Raw genomic sequence first — 13,922 nt, 5'->3', positions numbered from 1 at the left:
GGTAACAGAACAACATGAGCCCACAGCAGCATGGCGTGGCACTGTGCTGAAACAACAGTGTGTTACACACACACAACATTCCCCAGGGGGACGAAGACCACGCCAGGGACAGTACCGCCTCGCCTGGCCACTCACAAAGAAGCTTCTGTCTCTGGCCTGCTCTCCTGCAGACAGACATCACCAGGCACTACGTCTGTACGCCTCCCCTAACACACTGGCAGAATCCCCAATGCTCCTCTACTCCCTACATTGGGAATAGGGGACCATTTGCAACACATCCACTGTCAGCCACAGACAAGAGACAACATTAAGTTTCACCTCTTCATACTTGTAACACAATATAGAGCTATACACACAATATAGAGCTATACACACAAAATATAGCTTTACACACAATATAGAGCTATACACACAATATAGAACTATACACACAATATAGAGCTATACACACAATATAGAGCTTTACACACAATATCAAATCAAATCAAATTTTATTTGTCACATACACATGGTTAGCAGATGTTAATGCGAAATGCTTGCGCTTCTAGTTCCGAAAATGTAGTAATAACCAACAAGTAATCTAACTAACAATTCCAAAACTACTGTCTTATACACAAGTGTAAGGGGATAAAGAATATGTACATAAAGATATATGAATGAGTGATGGTACAGAGCAGCATAGGCAAGATACAGTAGATGGTATCGAGTACAGTATATACATATGAGATGAGTATGTAAACAAAGTGGCATAGTTAAAGTGGCTAATGATACATGTATTACATAAAGATGCAGTAGATGATATAGAGTACAGTATATACGTATACATATGAGATGAATAATGTAGGGTATGTAAACATTATATTAGGTAGCATTGTTTAAAGTAGCTAGTGATATATTTTACATAATTTCCCATCAATTCCCATTATTAAAGTGGCTGGAGTTGAGTCAGTGTGTTGGCAGCAGCCACTCAATGTTAGTGGTTGCTGTTTAACAGTCTGATGGCCTTGAGATAGAAGCTGTTTTTCAGTCTCTCGGTCCCAGCTTTGATGCACCTGTACTGACCTCGCCTTCTGGATGATAGCGGGGTGAACAGGCAGTGGCTCGGGTGGTTGTTGTCCTTGATGATCTTTATGGCCTTCCGGTAACATTGGGTGGTGTAGGTGTCCTGGAGGGCAGGTAGTTTGCCCCCGGTGATGCGCTTTACACACAATATAGAGCTATACACACAGTATAGAGCTATACACACAATATAGAGCTATACACACAGTATAGAGCTATACACACAATATAGAGCTATACACACAGTATAGAGCTATACACACAATATTGAGCTTTACACACAATATAGAGCTATACACAGTTTATTATGTACAGCACCATGTTCACAAAAATGGATTGCTCCTACAGACAGTGAGTCACGTGGCCGTGTCTTGCTATATAAAGCAGGCAGACAGGCATTCATTTACTGTTTGATCGAATGGGCAAAACGAGGGACCTAAGCGACTTTGAGCATGTTATGATCATCGAAGCCAGGCGCACCGGTTCCAGTATCTCAGAACGGCCGGTCTCCTGGGCTTTTCACGCAGGACAGTGTCTGGGGTTTACCGAGAATGGTGCGACAAACAGTCAGCGACAGTCCTGTGGGAGAAAACAGCTCGTTGATGAAAGGTCGAAGGAGGATGGCAAGAATTGTGCAAGCAAAGAGGCGGGACACAAATAGTGGCGCAGTACAACAGTGATGTGCAGAACGGCATCTCGCAACGCACAATTCGTCGGTCCTTGTCATGGATGGGCTAATGCAGCAGACGACCACACGGGCTTCCTCTCCTATCAGCTAAAAACAAGAATAAGCGGTGACTCCACACGATCACCAACTCTAGACAATTGAGGAGTGAAAAACATGAATCCCGGTTCCTGTTGCGTCATGCTGGTGGCAGTCAGGATTTGGTGTCAGCAGCATGACTCCATGGCCCCATCCAGCCTGGTGTTAACGGTACAGGCTGGTGGTGTAATGGTGTGGGGAATGTTTTCCTGGCACACGAGTAGGTCCCTTGAAATCAATTGAGCAATGTTTCCATGCCCGAAGAATTCGGGCTGTTCTGGAGGCAAAGGGGAGTCCGACTTGGTACTAGATGGGTGTACCTAATAAACTGAATGTACACAGAGTATACAACACATTAGAAACACCTGCTCTTTCCATTACATAGACTGACCAGGGGAATCCAGGTAAAAACTATGATCCCTTATTGATGTCACTTATTAAATCCACTTCAATCAGTGTAGATGAAGGGGAGGAGACAAGTTACAGAAGGATTTTTGAGACACGGATTGTGTATGTGTGCCATTCAGAGGGTGAATGTGTCACGGCCTGATCTGTTTCACCTGTCCTTTTCCTTGTGACAGTCCGTCCTGTTTGTCAAGCTTACCAGCATTCGTCCTGTCAGCTTCTGTCTTTTCCCAGCCTCTCTTTTTTCTCGTCCTCCTGGTTTTTGACCCTTGCCTGTCCTGACCCTGTACCCTCCCACCTGACCACTCCTCCCATCCCTGAGCCTACATGCCGTACTGTACCTTTGCTCCTACTCTGGATTTTCGACCTCTGCCTGCCTTGACCTGTCGTTTGTCTGCCCCTGTTGTTACAATAAACATTGTTACTTCACACAGTCTGCACTTGTGTCTTACCTTGATACCTGATAGAATGGGCAAGACAGAAGATTGAAGTGCCTTTGAACGGGGTATGGTAGTAGGTGCCAGGCGCATCGGTTTGTGTCAATAACTACAACACTGCTGGGGTTTTCCATGCTCAAGAATAGTCCACCACTGAAAGGACATCAAGCCAACTTGACACAACTGTAGGAAGCATTTGAGTCAACATGGGCCAGCATCCCTGTGGAACGCTTTCAACACCTTGTAGAGTCCATGCCCCAACTAATCGAGGCTGTTTTAAGTATATATACTTAATTCAATCAACATCTCCTGTTAACTACAACACAGTCCTCTAGTCTGGCATAACCTATGACTGGCTTTAAGCCATTTGTCCTGTCTATCAAGACTCTCAGATACTGTAAAACAATATAGGAATACCTCTGATACTGTAACACAATACAGGAATACCTCTGATACTGTAACACAATATAGGAATAGCTCTGATACTGTAACACAATATAGGAATAGCTCTGATACTGTAACACAATATAGGAATACCTCTAATAATTTAAAACAATATAGGAATGCGCTATATACACACCTTATTGAATTAACCCTCCCCTTATTGAATTAACACTTACAATAAACCACTGTGGCCTACAGCACAGCCGCATCTACCCTATCCCATTATATAACAATGTCTGGAGATTAAGGGCCTACCCCTCTCATCATGTGTTCCTCCCTCCTCCTCTTCCTCTACCCCTCCTCTCCTCTCCTCCAAAATCTGGCCTCAACCCTGGAATTCTAGGTTCAATCCATCATTAGACTGACTGACAGACAGTCAGCTCTACTGTATGGACTCAACAGGGTTGGGTTTGTTCAGCTCAACTTTGGTTTTACTTGGTTGACTTTTCAAAACTGAGAATTGTATGATTTTCCACCAGAGTTGAAAGTCACAGCTGTTGTTTGTAATGCACATGCCATTGAAACTATAAAATGCACTGAAAAGTAAGAGGGATACATAAACAACCAAACAAACTGGTTCCTGTTTAGGACAAACATTCTTAGGTAAAGAAGCAACATTTTTCTCCCTGATTACAGTCCCATATTCCAAAACCCCTGTGATTTTATAGGGGAGTGCTTTCTTTAACGGTTATGAGGGCATGGGTGAGGGGGGAATGGAATCAAAACACAGAGCCAAAACTTCACCCCCCCCCTCACCTCACCTCACCCCCCAAACACCAGCCCAGCTGTCAAAACGTCTGCCTCTACTGCTTCCCAATGGCTCACAACAAGCCTCTTCATAAACCTCCACAATCTCTGACAGGAAGTTGATATTATGGTAGTTGACTTGTCATGTTTGTGTGTGTATCATATGGCAGTATTAGAATCCAAGGCTAGGACATTATGAAATCACATCAACACTGGTCCCACCCAAAACAACAGCCTAACATCACAAAAACATTATCTCACTACACTAACACACATTTACTAATACAACCAATCAAACACTGAAGCAAGGCCCCAGGCCCAGACACAGAGAGAGATAAAGAGGGAGGAGAGAGAGAGAGATGCACACACACACACACAAAGGCTTCCTGCAGGACTTGTCAGGGGTACAGATTGAGTGCCAAAGCAGAAGCCAAGAAACTCTGGGAAGAGTTAAGGCAAACTGTCCAGTCAACAGACTACAGCCTGATAGGAGAAAGACATCCTTAATCACAACACAATACAAAGCACTCAACCTCTACTATCTGTGTGTGTGTGGCAACAGTGATCCCCTCCACCCTCTGTCCTATCCCACCACTCACCCTTCCTGTCTGACCTCCCACCCATAAATCTGCTCTCCACTCTACCTCTCTTTCCCTGCTCTACCCCCCTCCCTCTCTCTCTCACAGCCAAAGACGCACCAAAAGGTTCTATAAATTAACCCGAAGTACCTTCTGCTAATCTAATCATTTATGAAACTAAGTGTGCTCCCCACCCACTCTTTATATTCCTCAGCCCCGTCCCGTCCTCCAGACATTCCTCTGTGTTCCCCTGGTGCAGCCGTTTGGCACGACACTCAGTTTCCCAGAACATCCAGCTACAGCTCTGCCAATCAGAGCAGAGAGTATATGATATGAGAGACCCCAGCCCTAGCTGGCTGGAACTCACTAGGCATGGGTCTGAAATGGCACCCTATACAGTGCACTACTATATGGGCCCTGGTCACAAGTAGTGCACTAAATAGGCAATAGGGTTTCATTTTGGAGGTGGCCCATATGAGCCTTTAGGATGGCCACACTAATCTCCCTTTTACTTGAACCTACTACATCACTAGGTATATGCCCCCAGTGTAAATATGGCTTACATACTTAATACTCTATAGTCACACTGGTCAATAATATACTGTATCATACAAATTAGGCAATCCTTTAATAAATGACATATTGAACTGATAACCCTGGAATAGAACATCATTCCCGTAGAATTATGGTTCTTCATTTATCCATAGTTTGCTTATTACAGAGGAGTAACTCAACACAATCTGGCCTTAATGACCATATACTCTTATAAACTTTACCCGACACAGCCACTCCTCGGAGCCTGGTTCCTCTCTAGGTTTCTTCCTATGACCCTGGCTTTCTAGGGAGTTTCTCCGAGCCACTGTGCTTCTGCTTCTGCATTGCTTGCTCTTTGAGCATCCAGACCTACGGTTCAGGCTGAGAGAATACTCCTCTCCTTTCAGTGGAAAAAGCAGGTCAGGGATGGAGCTTCTCTTTCAGTTCAGTATGTAGACCAGGCCAGGAACTGCATCTGGCCGTCACGCAGGCTATTTTATGGCACGACAGCATAACGCAGAAAATTAGTGTGTGCTGGGTGTGTGTGCTGTGAGCATGTCAGCGTTACAGTATTGTCATGCACAAAGGTTCTACCATCTTCCACTGCGGCCCCCCACAGGAATCTCTATAACATGTTAACATGTGCACTTATAAATCTGTGTGGGTGTGTTCAGCATGACAGCGACATGCCCCAGAACATCTTCCCGTACATACTGAATGAGCGGACCTCTGGGGGTCTGGGACGGGGTTTGAATTACAATCCTGACTGACGTTCATCGTACCTGACCGATGGACAAGTGCACGCTAGGTCTCTCTCTCTCTCTCTCTCTCTCTCTCTCTCTCTCTCTCTCTCTCTCTCTCTCTCTCTCTCTCTCTCTCTCTCTCTCTCTCTCTCTCTCTCTCTCTCTCTCTCTCTCTCTCTCTCTCTCTCTCTCTCTCTCTCTCTCTCTCTCTCTCTCTCTCTCTCTCTCTCTCTCTCTCTCTCTCTCTCTCTCTCTCTCTCTCTCTCTCTCTCTCTCTCTCTCTCTCTCTCTCTCTCTCTCTCTCTCTCTCTCTCTCTCTCTCTCTCTGCTGGACGTCCCGTTTTGATGACTGGCCTTGCCTCAACATGCCGAACACATCTGGATGAGGAGGAAAAACTCTGGGCCTTACCTTCAGGACATAGTATACTGTACACATATTTTCCATTTTCCACCAGGACTAGCCTGGAACTGGGCTCTCAGAGCAGAGTAATAAACACCTTGTCAGCAGTTTATAACTGTAGCACACAGAGTACAGGTCTGGTACGGTACAGCAGTATAGCTGGGGGAAAGACAGCCAAGCACTTATTTTCTCCCGTTTTTTCCAAATAACAATTTTCAGAGAGCACGCAAACTGGGTGCTGCGTGGCACTAGCTTAAAAAAAGGAGCAGAAAGCCATGCTCTTGGGCATTTTACAAATCTGTTTCTGCTGACCAATTGAATTCCTCCTCCTTCCTCCCTTCTCCTCCTACCCAACCTCTTTCTCTCTTCTCCTCCTGACCTACCTCTTTCTCTCTTCTCCTCCTGACCTACCTCTTTCTCTCTTCTCCTCCTGCCCTACCTCTTTCTCTCTTCTCTTCCTGCCCTACCTCGTTCTCTCTTCTCCTCCTGCCCTACCTCTTGCTCTCTTCTCCTCCTGCCCGACTCCTTCACAACTATTCCACTTGATCTGTCATGAGCAAACCAAAACATACACACGCATACACAAAGATAAGGTTAAATGAAGGAGGTGAAAAGTTTGGAACAGTGGGCCATTTTCACACTTAGTGACCAACACATAGATATAGTGAATTTGATTAAAGAGAGACACCTGGTCGATCAAAATGTCAACCTAAGCTTACCGAAGTAGTCTGCCTTGGGCTGGGCGTCCATCTCCTTCTCCAGACGCTTGGTCAGGGCTTCTAATTTGATCTCGGCGGCAGACGGCCCCTGCTCCGGCTGGACATGGAGAGTCTGGCTGGACAGTTTGAGAGCTCTGGGGGTGCTGGGGGCTTCAGACTGGGGCTGGGGTTGGCATGCCTCACCACCAGAGGACAGCTGGCTGTCTAGGCCAGAGGGCACATCCACCCCCATGGCCACTTGCCTGCCCTGCGCCTGGCCTACACCTTGACCCTGGCCAAAGCTTCTAGAGACACTGATTCCAGAGGGAGAGGCAGAGGCAGGGAAGTAAGCTCCAGCTGTGGCTTTGGGCTGGGCTGCCTCAGATGGGGGTGCAGGTGGGGCTGGGACAGCCACTTGAGCATGGGTGGGGCTGGGGGTGAGAACCACAGGACTCTGAGAGAGCCCGTTCTGGCCTAGATTGCCATGGTTGGCTGTTGATCTTGGGCTCATAGAGGATGCTGCTGAGTAAGGGCCTGTTGGCGGTGTAACAGTGGCAAGTTGGGGAGACAGCTGCTGGTACAGGTCAGCTCCGCCAGTGAAGGCACTCAGAGGGAGCGGTGCTAACAGGTCTGGGTGCCCCAAGCTCCGCATCCAGTCTGCTGCAGCCCCAGCATCAGACAACAAGGGGGGTCTCTGCTGCACCAGTAGGGTGGCAGCCTTGCTCTGGTGCAGTCTAGTGGGGCTCGGAGACTGTAGGCTGTCGGAGAAGGGGGGATGGTGAGTGGTGTGGGGGCTGCTGAGATGGGCTGCACGTAAGGCCTGATGATCCAGCAGGGCTGGAGGATCCTGAGGAGGCCTGGCCACCCCTGGAGGAGTAGGAGGCCAAAGTGCCCCAGGGACTGGCAGGATGACCAGAAGCATGTGTGTGTGCGTTCCCAGGGCTGGTGGGACTCAAGGCGTGGTGGTAAGAATGCGGCTCAAAACGCTCCTTGTTATCGTAATTGTTTCCGTAGCCGTATGACTGTTGACTGGGTGAATGGTGTTTCAGAGCGTCATAGGGCGCGTACTGACTCGCGCCACTTGCGGTGCCTGGCAAAGGGCCAGAGAGTATGGGAGGCTTGGCTGCAGCTTCCCCTGCCGGTCTGTAGCTATTGATAGGCGGCCTGTCTTTGGTGTAAAACGTGCTCTCTGCCGCTCTGTTTTGACCCCCGTTCATTCTCACTACCAAATTGTTTTTGGCAATTTCCTCTTGCTGTTTCTGTATGTGGATTTTTGTCATTTTGGAGGCAAAAACTCTCCTGGTTTCTTCAAAGTCGGAGTTGTTCCGTGCATCCTTCTTCATTCGGAACAGCCCGTCCCTAGATGCCTCATACATATTGAGGTCTTCTAAAAACTTACTTGCCTCAAGATCCAAATCGTCGTATTTATCCATCTTGAAGTGAATTACAAAATGTGTATAAACTATTATCTGATTTAAGGTTCGAGCCACAACTTTCACAAAAAACGTTCTGTCCAATTTATTTAAAAGTAGGCTAGCCGATAAAAACAACGTTAAACACAGTAAACAATTGAAACGAAAATATGAAATCCAAACTCTCGTTACTCCCAAAGTAAAATATTACCGCAGTCTACTGCCCAGTCCAGTCAGCGGAGAGAGAGCACTGTCACGCGGTATTCTGACGTGGAGATCCCAACCCGAAGTTATAGTACAGTTTCTCCCGTAGTGTGTCAGCTATCCCGCGGAAGCAATTATACCTAGGTCTACTCCAGAATGGACAAAGATCCGAATAATAGCGAGAATAAGCTCCGTCCTCTCCTCGGTGAGCCAGCTGACTCTGCTCGCAACAGGATACTGTCTGATCAGATAGCCTACCACCCCAGCCTGCGCCCCGTTCCGAACTTCACTATGGCTCTCACAGCCGAAACCTCCATTCAAAAAACGTTGTTTGCAACTTTGTAGCGAGTGCATGTGTTCCAAACTTTTCCTGCAAGTTGCTGAACAAATTCCACTGTGGTCCTCTCACAACGCCAATTTAGCTCGCCTATAATTAAACGGTTATTACAAGTGGGTAGGCAAAACACTGAACTAAAGCAAACCTCTTGATTCGAATGTGGACAGTGTGGAGTCGACCGTGGGATTAGGGTGCGCTGTTTGATTTTAAAGGCGCAGTGTTCACTTCATTCTGGGGTAGATTTTTTTCATGATATCCGGACCCCCAGATAACTCAAGACACATAGCATAACAAACATTTACCTTTAGGCTATGTTCTTTTTTATCACACATTGTTTATTGATAATTTTACTTTATACCCACAATCTCCTTGGCTAAGTTGTTGGTACAGGACCAACTGAATTCAAGTTAATTATGAATCAACACAGTGTAATAGCTAAGGAATCATGTAGGGCTACAACGTGTGATTTGCAATCTAAATTAGTATTATAGTCCCTATAAAAAGAATTGGCCACATATGGGTAATGTGGATTTATACCTTCAGATGTCTCAAGTTCATATGATGTGCTGACAGATGCATATCGGCTGCTTCGACATGTTCACATGCATGTTTTTAACAGATGTTATTGCCGGTGTTGCGAAATGCTTGCATTTCTAGCTCCAACAGTAAAGGAATGGAATTAAAAAAATATTAATATTTGGATGAGCAATGTCAGAGCGGCATAGACTAAAATACAGGAGAATATAATAAAATACAGTATATATATATATATATATATGTATATATATATATATATATATATATATATATATATATATATGAGATGAGTAATGCAAAATATGTAAACATTACTAAGTGTGTGTGGAAAAGGAGGGAGGGAGTCTTTCTCAAACGGACAAGTTGGGATACATCTGTATTTTTCTGTGTCCTTGGTGGGGAGTTTAAGTACTGTGTATGAATCCCAATGTCTGTGGAGCCGAGCTGTATACATACAGTGGGGAGAACAAGTATTTGATACACTGCCGATTTTGCAGGTTTTCCTACTTACAAAGCATGTAGAGGTCTGTCATATTTATCATAGGTACACTTCAACTGTGAGAGACGGAATCTAAAACAAAAATCCAGAAAATCACATTGTATGATTTTAAAGTAATTCATTTGCATTTTATTGCATGCAATAAGTATTTGATACACCAGAAAAGCAGAACTTAATATTTGGTATAGAAACCTTTGTTTGCAATTACAGAGATCATATGTTTGCTGTAGTTCTTGACCAGGTTTGCACACACTGCGGCAGGGATGTTGGCCCACTACTCCATACAGACCTTCTCCAGATCCTTCAGATTTTGGGGCTGTCACTGGGCAACACAGACTTTCAGCTCCCTCCAAAGATTTTCTATTGGGTTCAGGTCTGGAGACTGGCTAGGCCACTCCAGGACCTTGAGATGCTTCTTACGGAGCCACTCCTTAGGCTGTGTGTTTCGGGTCGTTGTCATGCTGGAAGACCCAGCCACGACCCATCTTCAATGCTCTTACTGATGGAAGAAGGTTGTTGGCCAAGATCTTGCGATACATGGCCCCATCCATTCTCCCCTCAATACGGTGCAGTCGTTCTGTCCCCTTTGCAGAAAAGCATCCCCAAAGAATGATGTTTCCACCTCCATGCTTCACAGTTGGGTTGGTGTTCTTGGGGTTTTATTCATTCTTCTTCTTCCTCCAAACACGGCGAGTGGAGTTTAAACCAAAAAGCTCTATTTTTGTCTCATCAGACCACATGACCTTCTCCCATTCCTCCTCTGGATCATCCAGATGGACATTGGCAAACTTCAGACGGGCCTGGACATGCGCTGGCTTGAGCAGGGGGACCTTGCGTGCGTTGCAGGATTTTAATCCATGACGGTGTAGTGTGTTACTAATGGTTTTCTTTGAGACTGTGATCCCAGCTCTCTTCAGGTCATTGACCAGGTCCTGCTGTGTAGTTCTGGGCTGATCCTTCACCTTCCTCATGATCATTGATGCCCCACGAGGTGAGATCTTGCATGGAGCCCCATACCGAGGGTGATTGACCGTCGTCTTGAACTTCTTCCATTTTCTAATAATTGTGCCAACAGTTGTTGCCTTCTCACCAAGCTGCTTGCCTATTGTCCTGTAGCCCATCCCAGCCTTGTGCAGGTCTACAATTTTATCCCAGCTGTCTGGTCTTGGCCATTGTGGAGAGGTTGGAGTCTGTTTGACTGAGTGTGTGGACAGGTGTCTTTTATACAGGTAACGAGTTCAAACAGGTGCAGTTAATACAGGTAATGAGTGGAGAACAGGAGAGCTTCTTAAAGAAAAACTAACAGGTCTGTGAGAGCCGGAATTCTTACTGGTTGGTAGGTGATCAAATACTTATTGCATGCAATAAAATGCAAATTAATTACTTAAAAATCATACAATGTGATTTTCTGAAATTTTGTTTTAGATTCCGTCTCTCACAGTTGATGTGTACCTATGATAAAAATTACAGACCTCTACATGCTTTGTAAGTAGGAAAACCTGCAAAATCGTCAGTGTATCAAATACTTGTTCTCCCCACTGTAGAAGCATGGAGACTGTGAGAGGGGTGGTTGGCTGTGATGTAATCAACAGAGAATGTTTATAAGGCACAGTCAGTAACCATCTGTACACCAATTAGGAAACGGTCACCACAAACAGCCATCCTCAAAAAGGAGCTTAGTACACTTGTTTATAACGTTCTCACGCAAATACCCACCAACAACAGGCAGGCACGACTTGGAGCTCATTAAGATTGTGATGGAAATGTTGTTAGAGAAAATTATGTTGTTTTACTGCTCGGATTAATCAGCTCTAACAATTAGAATATGGATATTTATTAAGGCAGAGCTCTCCCTTCCCAGCAAATGGAACAGTTTCTGGCAACAACCATTAGCGGTGCGTGGGTAAAATCACTGGGAAAGCCATAATAGGTTGTTTGCTCTATAAACTGTTAGTTCATATGCCTTGACACCGTGAAATATACGCCTAAGGACGAGAAAATAAGAAGACACAATGGCAAAATCAATTCAACAACACATTTGTTTCATTACATTTACATTTAAGTCATCACAGCAACATCTGTCCGGTGAAGTCCACAAAGTATATACATATATACAAACAGTTACATGACCTACAGCATGGTCAAGCAAGTTAATGTTTCCCACATTTTCGGACCACTAAACAACTATTGATTTAGAACACCAGAGAGTTACCGCAAGTCGCAAAGAAAACAGTAGCTGCCTCCATTTTTCCAGCACCATTTTAACATCAAATCAACTATGCTTAGTCTAATACAGTGACATCTAAAAGATACCAAAAACTATTTAGTTCAATCAGTGTGAGGTAAATATGATTTGGCTGCCCATGGTTCTGATTTCTGTGTGTGTGTGTGTGTGTGTGTGTGTGTGTGTGTGTGTGTGTGTGTGTGCGCGTGCGTGCGTGCGTGCATTTATGCAAGTAGAAAAAACATGTCTACTCACCCTACATGTAGAAAAATGCCATCCTCCTCTCTTTCATGTTGACAAAATGGTCTATGACTCCATCATACAGTACACGGTTTTAGTTTTTGTTGTCCTAGACTACCTGGCTAAAATGCTTGGTCACTAGCCTAACTTCCTTTCATGGAGAACAAAAGGGCCAGCTAGTTAACATTAGCCTACTACATCTAGCTACATATTCAACTTCCATCCTCTCAGGCCAGGGGCACAATGTATGAATTTTTGGTTGGATTAGAATTACCGTTATAATCATTGGCCAGTATGGAGAAATAATTAAAACCTCAAGTCCAAATCGTTATCGCCATCCATGGCTAATTTAGGAAAGGGACCATTTTATCTACAGTAGCTAGCTAGCCATCAGGACAACAACACAACGAGATACAACAATTTAAGTTGTTTCTGTCAATTACATTTTGTTCTCAATGTGATGTGATTGGTGTGAAACCAAATGCAAACTGGCTTCACTTGACACTTTTCTTTGGTGCTCCAGGACCATTCACAGATGAGCTCACTCAGTTCAGCTCAACTCTGATTGGCTCTATTTTATGTCATACTATTTTTGACCAGACAGCATCAGATAGATGAGTTACACATACAGAGACAAAGGGGGACTGTTTCGGATGCTTTCTCCGGTGAGATACAGTACATTCAGCCTCTTGCGAATTTAAGGAAAATTATGAAACCCAGAGAGACTCTTTTGTTTTTTAGGAAACCTGGCTTCCCTTGGCTTTCATGAATGCACACCACAAGCAACAACAGAGATGTTACGTTTTCATTTGGAAAAGGTGAACTTAGCAATAGAACTGATACCTAATTTCATAATGTATGTACGTTTAAAAATATGAAATACCAATGTACAGTTAAAAACATGAAATTGTAATGTAAAAGAACTTGAGACAACCTGCTCCAAGTGATGTGTTGCTATGGAGAGGTAAACAACAGAATAACTGTGGCTTAATGTGGTCCTTTACCATACATACCAATGCTTTAGCTTTACCATCAAAACAATTAAATACAACAAACAAACCTCCTTGGATGACAAAATTACCCGATTTAGTTCAGTCTCTGAGAAAATTAGCCAGCTCCTGTATATTTTTTAGCCTCGTACAACCACACTGATTTTGTGAGCTTATATATACAGTTTGCCAGATCAGTCTGGTTGTACCAGGCTAGTATGTTTTATCCCCTTCAAACAATTAAGCAGGCTGGAATCAGCCTAGTGAAATGGAGAATGCTTGTGTGACTATCCATCATACTCCACCCTTGCTCACACATACTCCACCCTTTAGTTTCCACCAAGTCAAGATTGGGGCAGGGACACTTTCAAACCCATTAAAGACTATGTTAATGTAGGCCTTTTGTAAGTCTCTGGAGAGGGCCTGCTGCTGGGATTGTGGTCTTCCTCTGGTAGTTGAGTCACAGTGGAATATTGTTGCCTATTTAATGACTTACAGTAGCCATGGAAACAGCTGCACTGATGAAAGTGTCAAATGTCTCGGGGGCTGTTGCTAGCACAATTAAATATGTGTTCAGGGGAATTTCGGTCTGAACTGTGTCAATATACTGTATGATAACTGGGCAATGAAATGTATTTATGTGAGTATAAAGTAATACCTGACTTTTTTTTT

General features: G+C 44.5%; 1 protein-coding gene across 1 annotated transcript in view; it reads right to left on the bottom strand.

Moving 5' to 3' along the window:
• Positions 1–8,947, bottom strand: part of LOC135520414 (Wilms tumor protein 1-interacting protein-like) — a 32,221-nt gene extending 23,274 nt beyond the window's left edge. Inside the window, 2 exon segments of the mRNA XM_064945969.1 lie at positions 6,830–7,586; positions 7,588–8,947. Coding sequence (XP_064802041.1) covers positions 6,830–7,586; positions 7,588–8,241 — 1,411 coding nt within the window. The 5' untranslated portion in view covers positions 8,242–8,947.
• Positions 8,948–13,922: the final 4,975 nt, after the last annotated feature.

The sequence above is a fragment of the Oncorhynchus masou genome, chromosome 29 (assembly GCF_036934945.1).
Source record: "Oncorhynchus masou masou isolate Uvic2021 chromosome 29, UVic_Omas_1.1, whole genome shotgun sequence".
Classification (NCBI taxonomy): Eukaryota; Metazoa; Chordata; class Actinopteri; order Salmoniformes; family Salmonidae; genus Oncorhynchus; species Oncorhynchus masou.
The sequence above is the reverse complement of the archived record's forward strand: the minus strand, read 5'-3'. Positions and strand labels throughout refer to the sequence as shown.